The sequence below is a fragment of the Caretta caretta genome, chromosome 20 (assembly GCF_965140235.1).
Source record: "Caretta caretta isolate rCarCar2 chromosome 20, rCarCar1.hap1, whole genome shotgun sequence".
NCBI lineage: Eukaryota > Metazoa > Chordata > Testudines > Cheloniidae > Caretta > Caretta caretta.
Window position 1 is genome coordinate 18,150,734 of NC_134225.1, and position 25,479 is coordinate 18,176,212.

Below are 25,479 nucleotides of genomic sequence, written 5' to 3' on the forward strand. Positions count from 1 at the left end.
CTGGTGTAAACTCGTGCATTTCCAAGGGTCCTTCGGGGCCTTGGGAAGCAGTGTGCACACGAAGCAGTGTGCCTCAGCCATGCCCTCAGCAGCACCTCCACCCCACCAGTCACAACCCCCATGCCAGGGGCTGGGAGCAGGGCTAATGGAGAGATTTTATGCCAGCTCCACAGCAGCCAGGAAGGACTCCTGCCCAGGAGGGCTAATCACAGGGCCATTGCTGCCCACTTTAAAGCCGCTTTACACCTTTAAGCCAGACTGGCATGAAGAGGCTTTAGAACTGGGCCCTAGGTTTCCAGAACAGGCAGAACCTGACAGCAAACCCTCAAACCAAAGAAGCAACCAAGGTCCATAAGCAGGTTATTTTATTAGTTACGCATTACAGTGAAACAGCAGAGCTAGCTCACACACATAGCACGCGAGGCCTCTGCAAATCGCCTCCCACCCCCCAACTCCCCCACATGTTGTGCTTTCCCTAAGAAATAACTGCTCTCTGACCTGGGATCTGGCCCTTTAAATCTGGGAGACACACCCAGCTAAAACCCTAGGGTGGCCTTTGAATTCAGTAGAAGTTTTGGATTTGGATTAGAGAGAGGATTTTGTCCAATCCCACTTCCCCTTCCAGGTTTTGTATGTAGTTGGGATGAAGAACGGCAACTGCCCCGCTGGCACAGCAAAGCCGGCTGTACGATAAACATCGTTGGTTGGAGAGATGATTGTTTCATGGAGATGAAGTGGAGGGCTCTCCCCAACTCACCTGCCAGCAAAACAAATATACATTGAGTGCCAATCCCATGGGAAAACTCCAGTCAACTTCAATGGGATCAGGACTGGGTCCTCATTCAGGAATAGTGCAGAGTCTGCAAAAATTCAGCCAGCCTCCACTAAAGTGACATCACGTGCAGGAAAATAACTAAACAAGCGTAGACAAAGCCCACTCCCTTCCCCAACCCATGCACAGGTAAGCCATAAAGTAGCGCTTAATAGAGGCTGTTCTAAATAAACCAGAAATGTGTACTTCCAGACAAAGGTTGTGGTGTCTCGTGCTGGGACTGGAGCAGGGAGATTTTCCCAGCTATAAGTCTCCACTTTTCGCTCCAGACAAAGCTTCTGGATCCTTTCCCAGTAGAGGTAACAGAGCCAGAGGAAATTCCATCCAGTGCTAACTCTTCATTGGCCTGGCCCATCTGCACTGGGAAGATTTCCACCCAGATTTTGGTTTGCAAACTTCCCCAGTTGGATAATTACCTGAATTTGTATCCCAGCCCATTCCACAGCGAGTGATGCATGGAGCTTGCAAAGAAGCAAAGGGAAGGGAACGTGGAGGTGCGCAAGAAAAGAGGAGTTCTGTGCTGGGTTCTAGGAGACCTGGGATTCCCCCTTGATTTGGATGCAACTGAACCTCACTAAGACTCCCAATGCCGTTCTCAGATGGGTTAAAACAAGCATGTGTCACTCAGGGGACAAGGCATCTCAGCAGCTCTGACAGAACCAGATGGATGCGACTTTTGGAGGCTGATATTGGAACAGAATAGAGGATCTCTTACCATCTTGGTGCTGGTTGTGACAGTGGACACAGACGGACTAAACGTTTGAGTTGTGGGGCTGGGTTTTCTTGTGCCTTTAATCCACCTCCTGTACTCCTCTCTCACCTGGAGAATAAAGGACACAGTCACTACATCATGTAACTAACACCCTCAGACAGGCCACTGCTAGTCCCGTGAAGTCACTGGGTGGCTGATGACATGCCATGGGCGTTACCTGGCGATTGAGAAGACAGTGCACCAGGAAGATGAAGGCTCCCTGCAGGCTGTTGACAATGTTGAATAAATACGCCATGACCATTTTTGCTGAGCCAACTTGGAAGAGACCAAGATTCCATGTGCAGCCCAGAATGAATAGCTGGGCGATAGCTTTAAAAGTCAGTAGTCTGGATAAAGGCAGACAGAGAGATCCCATTATAATGATCCTCTGGTGAATGACTGAGTCAGGGGGCTGCGGGCAGTGTGGGGTGAAACAGCTGGCACCCGCTTTACTGTGACTTAGGGGTACTGTCAAGATGAACACAATGGCAACTTACGCCTATGAATCCAAAATACAATATTGTGCCCAACCATCTCCCCCCCACACACACACCTTTACCTCCCACAGGTGGCTCTTCCAAAGCAAATAGTTCAACCTCTCATTACGGTTTTGTTTTTAATCCCTTCACATCAGGCCCTGGCAATGTGACAATCAAGAGGGAACAGGATATTGGGCTCTCGGGAATCCACCTATGTTGGTCCATAGATAGACAGAGGGGTTGCTACAGAGCAACAGTAAGCCACACTTGCCTTCGTCCTCAATGGATGGCACTTTACCTCGACAGTATCCACAGCCTCAGGGAAAAGAGATGAGTTTCCTCCCTAAGTAGCACATGGCCCAGCTCTCACTATCAGCACAGACTTGCATTTCTCCTTACACAGCACTAGGCACGGGCATGGGGAGAGGAGAGGGCTCCGCACACTGCCCTCGCCTGCCAACACCGCTCCTCTACCCCTTCCCCCCACCCCCTTCCCGCACAGCTCCCATTGGCCAGGAACAAGGAAACACGGCCAATGGGAGTTTCGGGGGAAGAACCCGCAGACGAGGGCAGCGCACGGAGCCCTCTGGCCCCCCATCTCCCAGGGGCCGCAGGAATGTGGCGCCGGTCACTTCCGGGAGCGGTGCAGGGCCAGGGCGGGCAGGCAGGGAGCCTGCCTGAGCCCCACTGCCACCCTGGAGCCACTCCAGGTAAGTGGCGCCAGGCCAGAGCCTGCACACCGAACCCCTCCTGTAACCCACATCTTGACTCCCTTCCCTGAGCCCCCTCCCCCACTCTGGACCCCTCCCTACACCCCTGCCATGAGCTCTTTCCCACACTCTGCCACTCCCTCCTCCCCCCCCAACCCCTTGCCCTTAGCCCCTCCCACACCCCACACTCCCTCCCGCACCTCAAGCCCCTGTCACAGCCCTACTTTCATGGCCCTGCATGCAATTTTCCCACGCGGATGTGGCCCTCGAGTCAAAAAGTTTGCCCACCCCTATTCTAGTAGATATAGTGCTGTCCTACCTGGTGTCTTTGAGAGTGGACACATCTTCATTAAGGGAGGAGAGTTTGTCTCTCAGGATCCAGAGGGTTGCAATAAAAAATGTTAAATTTATCTGTGGAAACAGCATGAAATATTCCTTGTAAAACATGCTAGCCAAGGCCAGTCTCTCTGCCTGAGGCACAGAAGAATCCTATGGGATCAGACTGCTGCAGACCAGTGACTGCTCGTCAAGGTGGGTCATATACCATTCGCTACCAGATCTTGGTCCCAGGCCATGCAGGGAACAGTTGGCAAAGGCAGGGCTGCAATGCATCACATGTGATCATACAGCCAGAGGGCCACATTCTGCTCTTATCTGAATCTGGAGTGACTCCACTGATTCCAGTGGGGTCTACAGTTATTCCGGATTTAGAGCTGTGTGATTTGGCCCAAAGCTTCTAGATCCTATCTATAGAGTATTCCCTTCAATTCTGAGACTGAAATTAATTCTTAACCCGCTGCCTGAGATGGGGAGGAATCTGCAAGGACATTTGCAACCTTTATCTCTTACAACACATGTTCCCTTCCTTCCCCAAACTCCCCACGCTGCAGCCACCTTCCCTTCCCCCATCACTTGGGTTATTTACCAGCCAGGCTGGACAAGGCACGGGACAAAACTATTCTCATTCTGGCTGAGGTCCCACTTGCTTCCATGGCAGCATTGCATGAGTAATGACATATTATAATTAATCATATTGTGGTAGCACCTAGAGGCTCCAACTGAGATGGCACTGGGTTCTGTTCTCACACCTAGAAAGGGGCAGCCCCTGTCCTGGAGCATTTGTTTGCAAAATAACTAGGCAAGACCACAGAGACCGGCTTCCTCTGGGCCACTCAACCCCCCACCCCACCCCAAGCCCCACCCCCACCCCACTCCTTCTCCAAGAGATGCTGGGGCATCTATGGGAACATTGGTGGGTTAGAACTTCCCCAGGTCACCAGCTAAAGTGACCCCACTCAGTTCGGTCTCGAAAGGGGGAGAGATGTGACGAAGTGGGACTGTTCTTAATGGTTCCTCTGAATATTGTGGGGGTGCCTCAGTTTCCCCTATGCAGTTCTTAAGTATCTCGGTGGTGGGATAAGGGTATATGATCGTTGCAGAGCCCTAGAGGGCAGGTGTGTGCAGGGGTCTGGACACAGAGAATGGCCAACACCCTGTTTCCTGGCAACTGGTGGCCTGGGCCCTTCCCCCCTGCAAGGTGAGAGCTAAAGGGTTGGAGACAAAGAGATCAGGACAAAACCCAGGGGAGGAGGGGCTGGAGAGAGTTTCAGTTTAGGGCTGGCTGGGGACATGGAGTGAAGTGCAGACATGGTTGTCTGGCTCACTGCCCCCCAAAATGGACCCAGCTGAGTGGTCCTGTTCTCTGTACCTACAAGCTCTGTGTTAGACCATGTTCCAGTTGTCTAATAAACCTTCTGTTTTACTGGCTGGCTGAGAGTCACGTCTGACTGCGGAGTTGACCCTCTGGCTTCCTGAGGAGCCCTGCCTGGGTGGACTCGCTGTGGGAAGCGCACGGAGGGGCAGAGGATGCTGAATGCTCTGAGGTCACACCCAGGAAGATGGAAGCTGTGTGGGCTGTGTGTCCTGAAGACAGGCTGCTCACAGAAAGGAGACTTCCCCAGAGTCCTGCCTGGCTTCGTAGGGAGCAGTTCCAGAGCATCGCCCGGGGACTCCGTGAGACCTGCCTCTTCCCACCCCCCACCCCACCTCTTCCCACCCAGTTCCGCCCCCTCCCCCACCGTGCGTCCTGCACACCACAGAACAGCTGACTGCGGGTTGCGCTGGGATGGAGGGGGAGGAGTTGATCGGCACGGCCGCCGGCAGTGGGGAGCTGGCTGCCAGTGGGTGCTGAGCATCCGCTATTTTTTTCGGTGCCTATGAGCAAGACAGACAAAGGGTAGGAGGAGAAACAGAGGTACAGCAAGGGGAAGCTACTTCCCAAGTTAACACAGCAGGCCAGTGGCAGAGTCAGGTCCCCTGACTCACAACCCAGTGCCCAACCCATTCGCCCGGACTGCCTCCATAGAACGTAGGCTATTCTGTTAGTGGGAAATCCTGCACTGGCCAAAGAGGGAGGAATGAAATGGGATCTTCTTGGACTCTTTCATCTTAAATTCTCTGGGAGATATTCCTCTCTTGGCTCCACAGGGTTGCAGAGGAGAGAGGAGAACGGGGCCCTGTGGTTCTGTGAGGTACCCACCAGGATTATGGCACAGACTGGTCCCAGGAAGCTCCAATGAAATCCTCTCTCCAGGCTGAGCCAGCAGCTACAGGCAGGGAGCAAGAAGAAGGTGACTTTAATGGGATTACGACCCTTTTTCAGCACTGCGGGCAGAGAGAGGGTGTCACAGGGCAGCTGGCTCTCAAAAGCAAGATGGATCTCAGCCAGCCTGTGACATGGCCGACTCTCCTGCGGGCTGCAGGCTAACAGCCCTCCCCATCTACCTCAGCATCTCCTGCTTTCAGCCTCCACTTCCTCTTCCACCTCCTCAAATGACCCTTTCTGGTGGATGGGCACAGTATTGAGGGAGGGCCAGACATGCAGTGGATGTATATGTGCCTAGCTGCACTGAAGGAAGTGAAGCTACCCTGATTTACACCAGCTGAGGATCTAGCCTGGGGTGTCTAGAACCTGCCATGCCCTGTTTTAGTGGAGTCGCTCACTTGAGAGAGGGGATCCTCAGGGATTTGCCCACAGTAAGAAGGTGCATTGTTTCCTACCCACCAATGCCACAAACCCAGCCTGGGAGCTGGAAGTCAAGCTGGGATCTTTCTGGCTTGTTCTTCCGCATCATCAGTGGGGCGAGAAGTGTAGATGTCTGACAGGTGGGCAACTCAACTACAGCGCTCAGGGCAGCTCAGTGTCACAGTCAGCTCCCAGGCAGGGAAATCTCGGTTCAAGTCAGACCTGGGGTGAGCCAGACAACCACATGGAAGCCACATCCCTGCTCCCCTTCGGGATGGGCACTGCACTTACTATTTGGAAGTTCCGTAGCCTCCAGGATTCACCGCTGCAGAAATAGCCACCACCAGGGCTGGGAATCCATAGCCGAACGGGTACATAAATCTCTTCTTGAACCGGCTGGCGCTGGTGTAATTCACGACCTTCAGGTTCCGGACGGTGAGGAAGAGGTGCAGCCCCTCCAGGAACATCCAGGTGAAGCCAGCCAGGAAGAGGTAGTGTAAGAAGCCAGCAATGACAGCACACACCACCTGAGGACAGGACGAGAGAGAGCTCTGGGACACTGCTTCTGGGAAGGGAAACACTGAATTTGGAGGTGGGGGGACTTCTGTGAGGATCATATAGGGCTCTTTATTAACACATCTCTCCAGTTACGGCTCTCTCCCAGAGAAAATACATTCTTCAGTCTACGAGGGCTTGTCTAAGGGCAAGCTGGCTGGCCCTTTCAATCATTCAGAGACCAGGCCAGTCCTGATCTCCACTCAGAAAAGATGGTTTCTGGGGGTTGTAGTTCCCAAATGAATCATGGAAATTGTTGGATACTGTGAGGAATCCTAGGATAGGGAGCAGGGACATAAACAAGTTCCCGGTCCTCATAATAGGGAGAGACCTGGATGGTGGCGGTTCTCTTCTCTGTATCTGCTTCAAGATATAGGTGCCTTGCATCTGCCCATCAGTGCGGGGGCAGAGAGGACAGGCAGGGAACTGTGACTCTGGAAATTGAGGTTCCTTTGTCTGATGAAGGATGGAGCCCACAAGGGAAAGGGAAGGACTGGTTTCACCCAGAGAGATTTCTTTTGGAGGGGAGTAAATAATTATTTCTGTGGGACTAAAGAACATGGAATAAATGTTACCATCCAGCTGAGGGTATAAAAAGGTGCTGGAGTGAGGGGAGCTTTAGAAATGCTGACAGAGGATCTGGACACAGCTCAATTTTAAACCAAGAATAAAAGCGGGTAACAGACCTGACTGCGGGTGCGGGTCACCGTGGTGAGGAAGAGCAGGTCGGCCAGGAAGAGGCAGAGGCAGAGCTGCAGGTGGAGGGAGGTGCTGACATTGCGGATGGAGCGGCAAAGGAGGAAGGTGAGGATGGCGAGGAGGAGGCACAGCAGGGAGAAGGTCAGTCCCACGTAGGTGACGACGGTCAGTGGATAACTCTCCTGTAACACAGCAAAGGGAGACTCACCAGTGAGCCCTGAGATGCTACATGGGAAATAAAGGGAAGTAAGGACACCCCGGGGAATTACAGAAAAGTCAGCTTAACTTCCGTATCCGGAACGATAATGGAGCAAATAATTAAGCAATCAGTTTACAAACACCTAGAAGATAAAAAGGTGATAAATAACAGTCAGCATGGAGTTGTCAAGAATAAATCGTGTCAAGCCAGCCTAATAGCTTTCTTTGACAGGGTCACAAGCCTTGTGGATGGTGGTGACAAGGTAGATGTGGTATTTCTTGACTTTAGCAAGGGCTCGTCTACACTGGCAATGCTAAAGTGCTGCCATCGTGGCGCTTTACCGCGGCTTGTGTAGTCGCAGCAGAGCGCTGGGAGAGAGTTCTCCCAGCACTTTAAAAAACCCACCTCCACGAGAGGCGTAGCTACCTGGTGCACTGCTTCACTGGCGCTTTATAGCGCTGAAACTTGCTGTGTTCCAGGGGGTGTTTTTTCACACCCCTGAGCAAGAAAGTTTCAGCGCCGTAAATTGCCAGTGTAGACAAGCCCTAAGGCTTCTGAGACTTCCCATAAACAAACTAGGCAAATACAACCTAGATGGAGCCACTTTTAGGTGGGTGCATAACTGGTTGGAAAATCGTTCCCAGAGATTAGTTATCCGTGGTTCACAGTCAAGCTGTGGGTGGGGGGAGAAGGACGAGGCAGCAAGGATACTGAGCCACCCGGCCCGCCTCACGGAGATGGAGAGTCACAGTTCCCCACAGAGACCCCCGTACCCTCTCCCTACGCAGAATGTGCGCGTGACGTTGCACTCCATAATGTTTTATGAAAATATGCTTATGAGTGTAACTATGATGTTTCTGAAATATGCTTTACGCAAAAGGTCTCTTGTAAGGTATCATTACAAAGCTTAGGATCTACTGAGTGTGTTCATCCCATTTGTTTGCATGTATTATTTCTATGTTTGGAGTTAGGAGAATCAGATATAAACTTGTATCACTGATGTACACATGTTAAGTGGAAGCCATTAAGGGTGCTTCAGAATCAATCACCTGTAAATGGCTCTGTTTATTTGCAAAAAGAAGAGGAGGACTTGTGGCACCTTAGAGACTAACCAATTTATTTGAGCATGAGCTTTCGTGAGCTACAGCTCACTTCATCGGATGCATCCGTTGAAGAGAGCTGTAGCTCACGAAAGCTCATGCTCAAATAAATTGGTTAGTCTCTAAGGTGCCACAAGTACTCCTTTTCTTTTTGTGAATACAGACTAACACGGCTGTTACTCTGAAATCTGTTTATTTGCAAACTTTCCGGGTACGTGCGGGCCAGCGCTGGAAGAATGGAGAGTATGTCACATGATACTGGAATCCATCTTAAATCTGGTACTTTCCCAGATTTAATCTGGTACTTTCCCAGGGTAGCTCCCCAGCCCACCTCTTCTCCCTGTGGCCCCGCCCATACTTCATGTGTTCTTTGAGTCTGGTTCTATGACCACCCTCCAGGAGCATCGGATGCGCATCTGACAACGACTCGGCTCCACTCTCGTGTCCAGGCCACGGCATGAGCAACATCTAGGCAGGTAACTATAACAGCCTTTATGTAGAACCTGTGTGTGAATGTCTGTGTGTGTGAATGGATCTATATAGAAATTGCATATAGCAATATTTTATTGTATTTACAATAAACGTGGCAATTTGCCTTGTCCCTCTCACAAGATCCTGTTGGTATCATTTTTATTGGTGTAACATACCAGCGTTTCTCAAACGGGGGTCCGCGAGGCCACGCCAGGGGGTCCGAAGACCCTGCTGACCAAGTCCTCCACCTCCCTCCCAGTGCCTTCTGCATGCCGGAGAACAGCTGTTCAGCAGCGTTCAGGAGGCACTGGGAGGGAGGGGAAGGAGTGGGCATGGGGGGCGCTCGGGGGAGGGGGCAGACACAGGGAAGAGGAGGAGCAGGGGTGGACCAGGGGCGGGAAGACGTGGGGTGGGGCCTTAGGGGAATAGATGGAATGGGGGTGGGGCCTGGGTCTGAGCAGGGGGTTTAAGGTCTGCAAAAAATTTTAAATCAAAATGGGGGTCCTCAGGTTCCTAAAGTTTGAGAATCGCTGAGCTCTAGAATGAACGCATTGAGAGAAGCTAGGGGCTATGCCCAAGAGTCAGCAGGATATGTAGGGACATGTCTATGAACAGGGGACTCCAAGTACCTTTCCATGCCCATGTGCTGTGAGCTTGTGTTTGAGACAGAGGAAGTACAAGCCACATGGAAAAGGAAAGAAAAAGGCAGCTGCATCAGCTCCATTTTGTCTTCAATCCTGCTTCTCACCTCTGGAGTAACTTCTCGACAAACTGAAGCTTTGAACAAAGGTCTGATAGACCCATCTAAGCTTTGGATGTGTTCCAGAGGGACTTTACAAGCCAGCAAACTCACCATCGCTGCTAAGAACCTGATATATGGACCTTGAAGTCATATGTATCGGATTGCTTTGATCATTTAACAACTCTCTTCTCTTTCTTTTCTTTTCATTTATAACAAAAACCTTTAGTTTTAGATACTAAAAGATTGACTGGCAGCATGGAATGCAATAAAGGGGGCTGTGTGATTTTTTTTTTCAGCTTCTCAATAACCAGTGTTGGGGATCTGGAGCACAGATTCTGACTGGTTGGTGATTCTAACTACAGTGTTAACCAGCAGTTTTGGGGAAATCTGCTCTCCTTTTTGCAGCCTGCCGTGACCTTGGCATTTTCAGTGTGGGCTACTCTAGGCACCTCAGATCAAAACCCCACGCATCCTGTATGGCCACAGATTATACCCTGAGGTTCCTACTCAGCGGTCATTCAGGCAAAATTCCCACTGATTTTGTCCAAGTAAGGAGCTCAGAGTTCAGCCCTTTGATCTGAGTCTGACACTGAGATACCTCCACTCCAGTGGGACCCATCAGGAGTGCGAAGCTGGAGAGATGGTCACAGCTGCAGATGGTGTGATTGCTGTTCGTCTGGAGACTTTTGCAGCCATCCTCAGCCCAGGTGCCTTTCCCAAGGATGAATTTCCAGTGAACGCAGCGAGTCTCTTCCTCCTCTTTCTTTGCCTGGAAACCAAAACACCCCATCCTTATCCTCACTGGGTCATGGGGAGAATACTGTTTCTTTTGTCACACGTTTCTAATAGACAATAATAAATACTTAGACAATAATAAACCTGAAGTCATCAACGGCTTCATGACTTTGTCAAAGACGGCACCATCTCATGCCATTTCCCTGAACTCTTCTATCTATAGGGCAGAGGTCCCCAAACTGTGGGGTGCGCCCCCCTTTGGAGGGACATGACAGGTCCTGGGTCAGCCCCCATGGGGGGCAGAAAGGAAGCACCACCCAGCCCCTCCCCACCCTGAGCTCTGCTCTGGTCCCACCAGTAGTCGCATCCCTGACTTCCAGCCCCATGTCTGGCACCGTCCCCAGCTTCAGCATGGCTCCACTCCCAGCCCCAGCCTCTTGCAGCTCCATTCCCGGCCCAGGCTGGGGGAAGGGGCAGGGCTGGGAGTGGAGCCGCACCTCGCCATGGACTCAGCTGCTGGCCCCCATCGCAGCCTGGCTCCTGCTCCATTCCTGCTCCCAGCCTCAGCTCCCAGCCACGGCTCTGGCCCTGCTTCCAGACCCAGACCCACCACCAGCTGCAGTCCCAGCCTTGGCCCCCTTACCCCTGTCTGTGTCCTTTCCTCCTGCCCCCGAGCCATGGCCCCGCTCCCGGCCCTGGCTCAGGGGGAGGGCTGTGAATGGGGTCGGGGGGGTGCGACCCTCAAAACTTTGGGGACCACTGCTATAGGGAATTGCCTTCCATTTATTCCTGCTCTAAGGAGTGAGCCAGGCACAATTGTTATTCCTGAGCATTTTACATGATTAATCATAACCCAGTCAGGCCTGGAGTGAAAGCTATGTAATGTCCTCCCCAGCGTCAGGACTGAAGAAGCTCCCTCTCTTTCTCAGATAACTGTTTCTCAGTCCAGAAAGGCAGCAGAACTCAAATGCCCTACAGAAGACGCACCTTTCAAGTGACCAGCTGGAGTCCTGGGCACACAGCAAAGTAAAAGGATCTACACTCACCTGTCTATGGCGCAGGGTGAAATTCACAGGTTTGGAGAGGTTCATGGGCCTCCCATCTCCGATAGCCCCACTCACCACCCTGGAATTCAGGTGAAAATTCCTCAATTTCTCATCAGCCATTAGATCTCCCTCATCAAGTAATGTCGTGTTAATGATGGAGTCCAGGGTGGAGTAAGAAATAAAAGCAACAGCCCAAGGATCTGAAAACATGAAATGATGCCTCATCATAGAGACAGGGACACTGAGACAAAGAAAGAGCAATCCACGTGCCAAAGGTCACAGCGAGTCTGGGGCAGAGCTGGGAAAAGAACCCAGGAGTCCTGGCTAGCATTTTGAGCTTTAACCACTCGAATATGTTGCCTCCTCCCTCTTCTTCCACAGAAGCATTTCTGTGTTAGAAACATCTGGCGTGCACTATGGGAGTGTGATTCCTAAAGTGCACTAACGTACATTAAAGCACACTAGGGAAACTTTAGTGCAGACTAGTAGGGTCTATACGGACCAATTAATGCACAGTTAGTTAGTGCTCGTTAGAAATCATACCCCCATACTGCACCTTATCCAGCTCGGTACACAGCCCTAGGTGAAAGGCACTGAGGTGAAGCCATAGTTTTTCTTGGTTAGGAGAGGCAGAGGGGATGGTTAGTGAGGAGCTTTCCCTGGGGCTAAAGAATTAAGAACCAGTCCCAGTTACGTCATACTGGCCTGAAAATTGGAGTAAAATTGGTCAATATTATCCTGGTTCCATTCCAGGAAGTCACACACGTCAACCTGGGGCCTAGCTGGGCTCATCATCAGGACATCATGTGTTGGGCCAACGGACCTCTGATCTTTCCATTCTCTGGACCAATTCATATGCCCATCAAAGCTTCTCTCTCCTCCCTGCCCCATATGGGTTGGTTTTCATGCTGAGGGACAGCCAGGAATGAAGGGCTCTGCAGAGCTCAACGGCCTGAGAAACACTGGCTCAGCCAACAAGGTCCACACTAGTGTCAGGATAACAAAGGCAAGCAAGCCAGCGTGGGGCGAGAGGAAGGGGAGAACTAGGGCCGAGGTTTGGTGTCTAAAGGGGTGAGTGCCTGGGAAGCACCAAGATGGTACCTTCTGTGGCTGCTCTGGTGACGGCATTGCAGTGAATGTCCATTGTCTCCTCCTGACCTGTCAGCCTGAAGACCTCATCACAGCGACTTGCAGCTGGGATGAGGAGCGTCTCGATAGCTGTGGAGGGAAATGGCAACGCCTCTTGCTGCAAGGACAAGGCAGGTTTGGAGCTCCACTATCTCAGAATCCCACCACCCCTCCCCCTTCCTCCTCACCCCCATCTCTCTGTGTTTCCCTGAGCCCCTCTGGCTGACCTTCTGTGATCCATCATGCCTGCGCCCCCATGAAGATGCCACTGTGCCAAGAGGCAGAAGGCAACTTCTCCCTGCTGCCTCACCTCTGCGCTTTAGCAGGGGAAGCAGCAAGAAGGGGTATTGCTGCGGCAGGGAGTGAAAGGAGGAACTAATGGCAGCTGCCTGTGGCGACAGGAGATTGGCATTGCTTTTAAACCCCTCTCAGGCAGCTGCCATTGCTGCAAAGCCCCAGGGCTGGGTTTATGGGTGGCGGGTAGCATAGGCCGGGGAAGGCTGTGCCTCCCTAAACAGCCTGGCATGGCCCCGCCCATGCTTTGCCCCCAGGCTCCCTCCTGCCTGCTTCCAGTTCCCTTCCGACTCTTCCATGGCTGAGAGGCTGGGGCAGGCAGGCTGGGGCAGGCAGGTGCTCACAAGGCCCAGGGCTGGGGGCACTGGGGCTGGGGCCATGCCACGTCACGCTGGCTGCCCATCTGCCCGGCGCTGGAGTTGGGGATGCTCCGGCTGCCCAGCACTCTAGGGCTGGGGGTGCTCTGGCTGCACTACCCAACTGACGCTCCGGGTCTGGGGTAGCGCGGGGTGCGAGGCAGGTTTCTCTGGGCTCTAGTGGAAGATGGGGGATGGAAGAGGAGGGGATGGGCCTTGGGCAGAGAGGGAGGGGCCTGGGGCTAGTTTCTCTCAATGGTTAACCTCTCTCAGTGGCTCATTCAGCTGCCGCCCAGGGCTGGGTTTTAAACCCTGAAGGAGGGGCAGTGAGGCTGCAGTGGTGTTCTGCACTGAAGAGAGTATAACCCCCATCTCACAGCTGCCACGAGGCGATGTGGGAGCCTCTCATCCTCCTCACCCATAAACTCTGTTGTCACATTCGTCTTATTCTCCGGAGACCGCAAAGCAACCGTCAGTGCAGCCAATTCCACACTCTGCAGGAGGAAGGTCACAGCGGAGGCCACGTCCCTCTTGCTCTCAGTCCCACCAGCACTGAGGAAGGAGCTATTCAGCAAGGAACCAAAGGGGAGAGCAACTTCCTGGGATTGGGAAAGGAAACACCCTGAGAAGGACGGAGGATTTCAGTGGTTCATGAGCCACATTCTTCAGACTCCCAGGGAAACAATGACCCTCTTAGGGACATACGGGTTCATAGTGACCTTCCCACTCAGAGGGACTGCAGCATTCTCCAAGAGGGAGCCCTTTACTGAGCGAGTGAGGCTACTGAGGCTTGCTCAGGACTTCACAGTAACCTGAAGCCAGGGTACGTCTAACACTGTGTGTCATTCGCTCCTCATCCCTGGTCCCTTCAGTGTAGGTGCCAGAGAACATTACAACCAATCAGCAGACATCTCGGTTCTCTCTGTGTTGCCCCCGGAAGCAATTTGGATCTTCCGAGGACCAGTGGGGACAGAACCCAGATCCCCTGCCACTTCACGCACATGCGCACACACACCCCTTTTCTGAAGAGCAGCTACAATTTCCCCCAAAGTGAGAGGGCTATACCAATGCGCAGGGCATTTGGCCATGGAGTGCCCACCCACGTAGGGGCAGAACCTCTAACCTCCAGCGATGCTGCTTTGTCCTCTGCACATATGGTCTCCAAATTCACTAAGGTTGAATTCATGAAGGAGCAAAATTCACTGGTGTTGCCCTGCAGAACAATCAGAGGAAATGGGTTATTTCTACAAGCATGGAAAGGCCACCCAAAATTAAGGTAAATGGTTCCTCATCGTGATCTTGCTTTGACCTATGGTTGGCTGGCTGTCCCACTACAATGTCCACAGATTAAGACATGTTAAGGCTAAGTGTGCTGAAGCCCACAGACATGCTGATATTTCACATAGTATTGAAGGTTGAGTTTTCAAAAGCACTTTGTGTTGGACTGATTCTGCTCCCACTGAAGTCAGTGGTAAACCTTGGATAAGCAGAGAATCCTCAGGCTCAAAGTTTTCTGTGTACTCTTTGTGAAAACCCTCAAAGCCCAAATAAACCCCTTACACATACCTGCTGAAAGACATCTCTGCACTTCTTCAACTGCTCTCTTATCTGTTGAGTCTCAGTCTGGCATTTAAAGGTAACATCTAGCAACAGAAAGAGAGGCACGGACAATTACATCAAGTCAACATCTGCAGGACTAAGGTTTTCAATAGTGTCTCGTGATTTGAGACATCTTAAAAGGGCCCTGACTTTCAAAAGTGCTGAGCACTCACCCTTTAAGGTGTCAGGTTAGGCAAGCAAAATCACAAGGCGATTTTGAAAATCTTGGCCAAAGTGACACACCTAAGACCACACTCACACGGACTCTGTGACGGAGCTGGAAATGGAAGCTTGATCAATTGAGTCCCAGCCTAACATTTTAGCCACAAAGGCCATCCTTTCTTCCTTCCAGAATACAAAGTTGATGATCTCCTGAAACCCAGCAGGTGTTTTCTCCCTTTAGCTCCATTGATCCCTTTAGCCCTGTCTGACAACTTTCAACTGAGTTTATAATCAGTTAGCAATACATTCAGCCCTAAAAGCCTGGTGTGTGTCCACACATCACCTGGTTAATACTCACTTAAGCTTTGTCTGTGTGTCTCATTGATCAGTGTGTCTTATGTGTCCTCTGGGGCTGCTCCACCAAAGGTCTGGTTCTGCTACAGCTCCTAGCTATGGGAGTTTGTCTCTTAGCTCAATCATGTCATGGAGTCATGGAGTTAAAAGGTCCTGGGTTTGATCCTTGGGGATTACCAAGATGACAGTTGTTACATCAATACTCGAGAAGTTTCCCTTCCCAAGAACTGTTCTAACCCTGCTCTTGTACTTCTAAAAGGCCTGAGTCTCATCAAGGGATGTCTACCCTAGGAACGCTAAAGTGGTGCAGCTGCAGCCGTGCCACTGTAGTGTAGACACTGACGATGGTGATGGAAGGGTTCTTCCATTGCTGTAGTAAATCCGCCTCTCAGAGGTGGTAGCTAGGACAAGAGAAGAAGTCTTCTATAGTCTTCCCCGGTGCAAGCACAGGAGTGGCATAAGTAAGAATCAGGCACAAAATTCCCTTGGGTACCCAGAGGGCATCACAACCAAGTGTAGGAGGAAAAGTGCAATGGTCCTTAAACCAATTCAGACCAGCTGGCGAGCAGCTGCCTAACTACATGAGCTGGGCGGAAACTAGTTGAGTGCAGCTAGCAACACAGGTACAATCTTAGGCCTGGACTACGCCTAAAACTTCGGTAGATCTAGCTATGTCACTCAGCGGTGTGAAAAATTCACACCCCCTAAGAGATGAAGTTAAGGCGTCCAAAGCCCAGTGTCGACACCACTAGGTTGACAAAAGAATTCTTCTGTCAACCCAGATACCAGCTCTCAGCGGGGTGGATTAACTACAGTGACAGAAAAACCCCTTCCATCGCTGTACCAAGTGTCTACACGACAGTGCTTCAGAGGCACATCTGCAGCGCCGTACCTGCTGCTGTAGCTTCTGTAGTAAGGACATACCCTGAGTAACTGTGGCTAGTGGTGGCCTAGGATGGCATGCTGGGCCAAATTCTCAGCTGGTGTAACTCAATGGAGCCCCATCAAGATCAACAGACTTTACACCAGGCCCATGGTTGCCTCCCCGGTTGTGACACTGTTTTCTTTGCATCATGCACAGAAACTGTGGTCAAAATAGATTTAAAACCCAGGCTACTCACCCTTCCTGCAGGAACCCGGAATCCCATAGCTGTCCATGGCAGCAGTGCCAACACTCAGGAGTGCGAATGGAGAGCTGGCATGTTCCACAGCATGGGATCTCATGGCAGGTCCAAGCGTACGCATGCCCCAAACGAACTCAGTGCCAGGGACTGGGTTCCACTTCACATCCCTTAGAGGCTGATTGTCTAAGATGATGGCGCGAGTCTCTGATCTATTGGCCACCATCAAGGCAAAGTTCTTGAAGCCCTCCTGCTCATTTAGAGAATACATCAGGCAGTAACTGGCAACATCTGGAACATTCATCAGGAAGGCGTGGGAGGAATTAGGGATAGCTGCGCCCAGGCTGTAGAACACCACCTGGATGCCCACGTTAGCAGAGATGTAGACTGGGATTGAGGGCTTGACAGGAAGTTGGAGTACATTGCCTCCTGTTAGAGTAACATTCTCTTGCTTGTCCCCTCGTTGATACACAGTCGTGCTCTGGGAAGCAGTGATATAGACTATGTCATCTACTTTCTGCCAGGGTAAGGGAGGAATGATGTATGTTGTACCCCAGCTGCAGACTGGTAGGAGCTGCTCAAAGACGTGGTTGCATTTTGTGCTATTACAAAAACACACCTGGCCAACCAAGACGGCCACTGGCTTTTCTGAGACAATCCTGGTGCCAGACGGATCTTCTATGCCTTGTAACTGGATGCCTTGGAAACTGGGGAGCTTAATTCCCAGTTTGTTGCCAGTGGAGTAGACCTGTGTTAGGTAATGTAACTTGCCTTTCACATGGACGTCCACAGAGTTGGGCTCCTGGTATGTTATAATAGAGAACTCTGGGTAACTATCGAAGGATTCCGTAGAGGGAGTCACTACATAGTGTTCATTTCCCAAGCTGGAGACAGGATACAGCACAGTGGTCTCAGGGCTCACATGTTTGTTGCTGACAGACACTACCGAGATATCTTTGTCAGCCTTGACTAGGACCACCTTGGAGAACTTGGTACTGCCCTTAACTCCCACTGACTCTGGTAGCCTGACCGGCACCATCTCTCCCTGATTTACCATAGTCTTATTCTCAAACCTTGCCCCATTACCCGTGTAATTGGAGATGGAAACAGACACTGAAGTGAAGGCAAAGTAACCAGTAATTTGCACTTCAAATTGACTCGAGTTCCCACAGTCCTCCATGTAGGAGGTGATGAATTCTCTTCCCAGAGTCTCAGTCTGACATGTGCCTGCAAGGAAAAATAGCAATAAAATGTTAGAGGTGGAGAGAGACACTGTCAAGAGGTGGATAGAGTAAAAGGGACTGGATCAACTTTGTTCAGGCCAAAAATTAAGGCCCAGTAAAAAAGAAAAGGAGCTTGAAAATCTTAATGCAGCTAGAAATTTTCCCCATTATATTTGTAATCTAAATCAAAATAATTTTTATCAATAGTAAACATTATTTTAAATAATAAACAAGCACAACTTAGACAGAATCCTGTATCCAAACACTCATGGAAACACAGAAAAATGTCAGATCCAGATGCACACTTAATGATTTGGACTCAGTTCTAAGAATAATTGTTTGCCCTCCCCTAGCACCTCCTGTCTAAGCTCAAAACACTTTAAAAAATTCTCAGTCCCACCAGGAGATGGGTCAATATTACTGTCCCCATTGCACTGAGGGGGAAATTAAGGCACAGAGAGGGTTAGGAGCTTGCTCAAAGTAACCCCACAAATCAGCAGTAGAATAAGAATAGAACCCAGGTTTCCTGACTCTCAGTCTCTTGTGCTCTAAGCATTAAAACCTACAACCCTTCTCAGCATTGGGAATAGAACCTTAGTCTGTTGTGTTGAGAAGGGTAGGTGCCTTGGACCTATTGGGGTACAGTAGTAATAAAACCCCTTTGTACTATTACAACATTAAACACATACGTGTGATTTGGGGTCTTGTGTCAAATTATCACTGGCATGGTCTCCTTTTGTAACCACCACTGTTAAATATATATATATGTATATATACACACACAGAAAGAGAGAGAGAGAATTCTTTATTAAACACACATAAGAAACAGATAAATAAAATTACGATTTAAAAAGTTAAATAAAACTTTAATTTAATAAGTTTCCTTTATTTCTCTTTTAATTATATAGGGCCAGATCTTCAAATAGTGTAAATCAGTGTAGCACCACTGACTACAAACAGACCTTTGCTGATTTACAAAACATGAGGATTCTGCCCATTACCCCCCAGCTGACATCCCACTTGGCTCTTTATAGAGAGATCCAGAAACATCATATCCCTCAATAAACATTTTATCCTCACTGCCAGAGCTCTCTCTCTGCCCTGAGTGGAAAGAAAATTAAGGCCAAATGTATTATAGCTTCTCAAATTTCCACTAGCTGAGAATCTGACTGTCTAGCTTCAGGCCCTTTAATACGATCAGTGAGGGGAGATATTGTGAAATGCTGGGCTTCCTTCTCCTGTCCCTTACACCATATGACCGCCATTGATTTCAGTGCATTTCTCCTGATTTACATTGATGTACGTGAGAAGAGAATGAGGCCCATCATTCTTAGCCTGAATGGGAGCTGGCGGCAGGGCTGGATTTAGGGGCAGGTGACCCAGGCAACCACCGGTGGCGCCAGGTTTGGGGGGCCCCGGGCTCGGGGTGCTGTTTTGGTTGTTAGCGACAAAAGGGAAAACAGAATGTTTGAAGTAAAATGTTTCAGGTATTTCATATATGGATTCATTTTTCACTAGCCTCCTAGAATGTTCTGGACCTTTATAGGATCTCATGGAACCTTCCAGATTTTCTGAGAACTACATTTTCCTCCAGCCTCCTAGAATGTTGTCAGCCATGCCCTTGTGACTATACACGGAGCAGGGCAGCACCTGCTTGGCAACTTTCTGATTGCACAAAACCAAACACCCTGGCCCCTGCCCCCTTCCCCAAGCCCCGCCACTTCCCCAAGGCCCTGCCCTCCACTCATTCCAGCCTCCCTACCTCCATTGGTCGCTCTCTGCCTCCCTCCCTCACTTTCACTAGGCTGGGGCAGAGGGTTGAGTTGTGGGAGGGGGTGAGAGCTCTATCTGGGGGTGCAGGCTCTGGGATGGAGTTTGGATGTGGGAGGGGGTTCCAACCTGGGGCAAGGATTTGGGATGCGGGTGAGGGTGCAGGGTCTGGGAGGGAATTAGGGTGCAGAATTGGGTTCTGACCTGCGGCAGGCGGTTGGAGTACAGGTAGGGGTGTGGGGTCTGGGAGGGGGTTTGGGTGCAGGATGAGGTTCCAACCTAGGGTAGGGGGTTCAGGGTGGGGGCTCTGGATGGGCGGCGCTTACCTCAGGCAGCTCCCAGTCGGTGGCGCAGCGGGGTTAAGGCAGGCTCCCTTCCTGCCCTGGCTCCACATTTCTCCCAGAAGTGGCCGGCATGTTCTGCCCCCCCGGCAGAGGAGCAGCCAGGTGGCTCTGTGTAGTGTGCACTGCCCATGCCCACAGGCGCTGTCTCCACAGCTCCCATTGGCCACAGTTCCCAGCCAATGGGAGCTGCGGAGCTGGCCCTGGGAGCAGCGGCAGCACTTGGAGCTTCTCTGATCACCGCTGAGCCTAGGGGCCGGACGTGCTGGCTGCTTCCAGGGAGCTACGCAAAGCCAGGGCAGGCAGGGAGCCTGCCATAGCCTCACTGCACCACTGACCTGACTTTTAATGGCCCGGTGAGTGGTGCTGTCCGGAGCCGCCGGGGCCCATTTTCGACTGGGCATTTCAGTTGAAAACCGGATGCCTGGCAACCCTAGTATCAACCATTAATCTTATGAGACAGAGATAAATCATGCATACAAATAATGCATCAAAGTCATGAAATGGACTACAAATGCAATCAAAAATAAGGTATATAAAGGTTTAACAAATGGAAGGGGGTGCACACAATTTAGTCTAGGGCCGGCCCTGGCTGCCGGTCCTCAATGCCTCTCAGGATTTAGCTCCATTTGTAGGATCATAGAATCATAGAATATTAGGGTTGGAAGAGACCTCAGGAGGTCATCTAGACCAGTGCTACTCAAAGTGGTGGTCCGTGGACCGGCGCTGGTCTGCAAGCCATCGGCTGCCAGTCTGCGCGCACATTGGAAAAAAAATTGCTGGTCCCCCACATCAGATAGCTTGAGAAGCACTGGGCTAGACCAATCCCCTGCTCAAAGCAGGACCAACACCAACTAAACTATCCCAGCCAGGGCTTGTCAAGCCAGGCCTTAAAAACCTCTAAGGATGGAGATTCCACCACCTCCCTAGGGATCCCATTCCAGTACTTCACCACCCTCCTGGTGAAATAGTGTTTTCTAACATCCAACATATACCTCCCCCACTGCAACTTGAGACGGTTGCTCCTTTTCCTGTCATCTACCATCACAGAGAACAGACAAGCTCCATCCTCTTTGGAACCCCCCTTCAAGTAGTTGAAGGCTGTTATCAAATCCCCCCACACACTCTTCTCTTCTACAGACTAAATTAACCCCAGTTCCCTCAGCCTCTCCTCGTAAGTCATGTGCCCCAGCCCCCTAATCATTTTCATTGCCCTGCACTCAACTCTCTTCAATGTGTCCACATCCCTTCTGTAGTGGGGGGACCAAAACTGTTTGCAATACTCCAAGTGTTATTCCTTGACTTTAGCAAAGTTTTTGATACGGTATCGCACAGTATTCTTGCCAGCAAGTTAAAGAAGTATGGGCTGGATGAATGGACTATAAGGTGGATAGAAAGCTGGCTAGATCCTTGGGCTCAACAAGTAGTGATAAATGGCTCCAAGTCTAGCTGGCAGCCGGTATCAAGCACAGTGCCCCAAGAGTCGGTCCTGGGGCTGGTTTTGTTCAATATCTTCATTAACGATCTGGAGGATGGCGTGGATTGCACCCTCAGCAAGTTTGCAGATGACACTAAACTGGGAGGAGTGGTAGATATGCTGGAGGATAGGGATAGGATACAGAGGGATCTAGACAAAATAGAGGATTGGGCCAGAAGAAATCTGATGAGGTTCAACAAGGACAAGTGCAGAGTCCTGCACTTAGGACGGAAGAATCCCATGCACCCCTACAGACTAGGGCCTGAGCGGCTAGGCAGCAGTTCTGCAGAAAAGAACTGAGGGGTTACGGTGGATGAGAAGCTTTATACGAGTCAACATTGTGCCCTTGTTGCCAAGAAGGCTAACGGCATTTTGGGCTGTATAAGTAGGAGCATTGCCAGCAGATCGAGGGACATGATCGGTCCCCTCCATTCGGCATTGGTGAGACCTCATCTGGAGTACTGTGTCCAGTTTTGGACCCCACACTACAAGAAGGATGTCGAAAAATTGGAAAGAGTCCAGCGGAGGGCAACAAAGATGATTAGGGGGCTGGAGCACGTGATTTATGAGGAGAGGCTGAGGGAACTGGTATTATTTAGTCTGCAGAAGAGAAGAATGAGGGGGGATTTGCTTTCAACTACCTGAAAGGGGGTTCCAAAGAGGATGGATCTAGACTGTTCTCAGTGGTACCAGATGACAGAATGAGGAGTAATGGTCTCAGGTTGCAGTGGAGGCGGTGTAGATTGGATATTAGGAAACACTGTTTCACTAGGAGAGTGGTGAAGCACTGCAATGCGTTACCTAGGGAGGTGGTGGAATCTCCTTCCTTAGAGATTTTTAAGGTCAGGCTTGACAAAGCCTTGGCTGGGATGATTTAGTTGGGGATTGGTCCTGCTCTGAGCAGGACGTTGGACTAGATGACCTCCTGAGGTCCCTTCCAACCCTGATATTATATGATTCTATGTATGGCCTCACCAGTGCTGAATAGAGGGGAATAATCACTTCGCTCAATCTGCTGGCAATGCTCCCACTAATACAGCCCAATGTGCCACTGGCCTTCTTGGCAATAAGAATTTCCCAGCGCTTCTAGTTTCTACATGAAATTGATCAGGATCTCAATTTTCATTTGCAATTCTGTAATACTCACAGCTCCTTAAAGAGGAAGCTGCCAAAACGACAGATCCAGAGTTACTGCTCCTTCATTCTCCCTCGCTCCTTTCTGACAGACTTCCAGGGACTGCAGTCCAGTATAGGAAGTCTCCAGCTACAGCTTTCTGGGCCCACCTCTGGCTTTTCAGTGTGGCCTAGTGACACTATTAAAAGACCTCTCAGTGGGACATGGCAGCAGAAAGAGGTTCTTGTCCACCATGGGACAGAGTGTGAGCAGACTAAAACTAGAATACCCTAAGGAGTGACAGAGGGAGAAAGAGGGAGTGAATGAATAAACGAGCACAGAGAAGGAGGAATTATCCCTGACACCCAATCTTCCCTGTTCTCAAAATTCTGGGTTTTCCCTTCAGGGCCTGTTTAGAACCTGAGGTGGACCCACCCCTCTGGGCATTCCGCTGCGCCTAATGACCCAGATGCAGTGAACCCCCACATTAGAGTCCAGAGAATGCTGCTGAGAGCTGCCAAGCCAATACCAGCTTCATGACAGACACTCTATATGATACTCACTTATTATGGGCACAGAAACGTTACACATAGAATCATAGAATCATAGAATATCAGGGTTGGAAGGGACCTCAGGAGGTCATCTAGTCCAACCCCCCTGCTCGAAGCAGGACCAATTCCCAGTTAAATCATCCCAGCCAGGGCTTTATCAAGCCTGACCTTAAAAACCTCTAAGGAAGGAGATTCTACCACCTCCCTAGGTAACGCATTCCAGTGTTTCACCACCCTCATAGTGAAAAAGGTTTTCCTAATATCCAATCTAAACCTCCCCCACTGCAACTTGACACCATTACTCCTCGTTCTGTCATCTGCTACCATTGAGAACAGTCTAGAGCCATCCTCTTTGGAACCCCCTTTCAGGTAGTTGAAAGCAGCTATCAAATCCCCCCTCATTCTTCTCTTCTGCAGACTAAACAATCCCAGCTCCCTCAGCCTCTCCTCATAACTCATGTGTTCCAGACCCCTAATCATTTTTGTTGCCCTTCGCTGGACTCTCTCCAATTTATCCACATCCTTCTTGAAGTGTGGGGCCCAAAACTGGACACAGTACTCCAGATGAGGCCTCACCAATGTACACAAGGCATTATGTTTCACTTACCTGAGAATTTACCAATTCTGTTTGTCATCTGGGTGCTTGCTGGTGGTAGAAACCAGAACAGTCCAAGGAGGAAAAACACTTGAGAGAAGATGAACAAAATTTGTTTAAAATCTAAGATATGGCAGTAAATAACACAGGGAGACATTACTAAATAAAGGAGTCTAAGCACCTTTGTATGAGTCTGACCCTAATCTCAGTTACACTGGTGTCAATTTGGAATGACTCCATTGATTTACTTTTATTGGCGTAATCCTGAATTTATCCTGGGACTTAGGAGATCAGAAATAGGATCACGGCATTGGACCTCATTGATGTGGGGAGAATGGACGGTAGAAACTGGATTTTTCCATTCTAGTCTCACCCTCTGATGCCCTGTAGGAGGCAGCTGGGAGGCTGGAGTCTGAGTAGCTTCTCAATGGCCTGAGGCAGGGTGTCATAGAGTCACAGGGTCTGGTCTATGCCACAGCCTGTAACCAGTCCCTTTGGAGAGATCCCTGTAGTGTGCTGGGCCCCAAGGACCCACACAGTTCCACAGGGGCAGACCCGTGGCCTCCAAAACTAGGCCTTTGAGTGCCAGCAATCCCCATCATTTTCCATGGCTCCCTGTAGAAGGTCCAGCAGAGCCAGACTCCAGTGGGAGGTTTGTTCTGTACTCCTTCAGGGAACAATGCTCTCAGTGAGTATTTTCAGTAATGCCAGGCAGCCTTTCCAAAACAAGCTAAGAATGTATTAGCCACCTGGCCTACAGAATCCAACAGTCCTGACTTTAGCATAGAGAGGCACAGGTTAAGACATGGTCCATGCTGACCAATGCCAGGGCTCCCATGAGTCAGGCTGCTGTAGGAACAAACCATCTTGGCGCTCTCTCACCGTCTCTGTTCCTTTAGTTCCAGGTGTGTTTCCTGTGTCCCTGAAAGCTCAGCTCTAAACCCAGCCACCTGTCACCTTTCCCCTTTGTTCTCCCGCTCAGTGCATTTGGTTTGCTGCCCTGCAAGCCTCCAGGAAATCTCCTTCCTCTCAGCTGTTGGTCACAAGGAGTGAATGTCCTGGCCACTGCGGTTTCCGCTGTCTTTTCCAGACCCTCCATTCACAGGTGTAAATTTTCTTTACTTAATTTGTTAATGACTCTGGTCTCCAGCCAGACTGTTGAGTCAAATACCACATCATATCCCTTTACGCTCAATGCACAGAAATGCAAAGGCCGGAGGGAAACTGAAGCATGCACAGGAATCATAAATCATTACCAAAATTCACACAATCACCACACAGGGCTTTCCCCCTTTGCCCCTGTCATTTGGGTTCTGTCAGATATAACCTTCTCCCATTTGTTCCTCCTGGGTCAGCATGCCCAATGCTCAGCAAGAAAACAAACACACGCCCTAGAGAGGGGCAAGATGCACCATAAGTTTGCAGGAGAGCATGTATCTTGCTAATCTGTTTAGCCAAGAGTTGGTGCTGCAGCTGCTCTCTGTCCACCTGTGAAGCCCAGCTGGTAACAGAATGTACATCTACACCGCGCAGCAGACTGCAGCAGCAGGGCTCAGAACCCAGCTCGACAGACTCGGGCTCGGGCTCCTGTGCTAAAAGTAGCTGAGTACACAGAGCTTCTAAGTTGCGGGTGGTTTGGACTGGAGGTCAGGCTCTGAAGTCTAGGGAAAGGAATGGGCCTCAGCTGGTCCAAACCACAACTCAAAAGTGCTGACTACACCGCTCTTTTTATCATGGTAGCAAAAGCCTGAGTCTGTCAAGGTGGGCTTGGAGGGTCCCTGCCACAGGCTGTGTAGATGTACCCTGATAGGCCAGGGAACCTCCGAAGTACTTAAGGACAGAACACTTCTAACTTCCCCTCCCTGGCATCTCCAATAAGTTGCCAGCTGGCTACTCCCAGCTATTCAGCGGATAGCGGCTTGCCTGCCACACTCTCCCATACACCACGGCTCTGTCATCACTAACTCGGTTCTACTTACTTGGAGGGAACACGAAGCCTCGGTGTGCCATGGCTGCTCAGAAGACAAGCTCTGGGATTCTGACCCTGGCA

The 25,479-nt window shown here is 50.5% G+C and overlaps 1 protein-coding gene across 1 annotated transcript; it reads right to left on the minus strand.

Moving 5' to 3' along the window:
* Positions 1 to 348: 348 nt before the first annotated feature.
* LOC142069668 (adhesion G protein-coupled receptor E1-like) lies at positions 349 to 25,479 on the minus strand. The gene is made up of 16 exons (XM_075121628.1): positions 25,409 to 25,479; positions 23,442 to 23,519; positions 16,359 to 17,585; positions 14,689 to 14,765; positions 14,246 to 14,335; positions 13,541 to 13,721; positions 12,446 to 12,562; positions 11,345 to 11,544; positions 10,162 to 10,332; positions 7,039 to 7,233; positions 6,089 to 6,324; positions 5,312 to 5,378; positions 3,092 to 3,183; positions 1,762 to 1,930; positions 1,548 to 1,652; positions 349 to 757 (listed from the first exon to the last, which is right to left on the minus strand). The coding sequence occupies exons 1-16, from the start codon at positions 25,437 to 25,439 to the stop codon at positions 722 to 724; spliced, it is 3,072 nt and encodes a 1,023-aa protein (XP_074977729.1). The 5' UTR covers positions 25,440 to 25,479; the 3' UTR covers positions 349 to 721.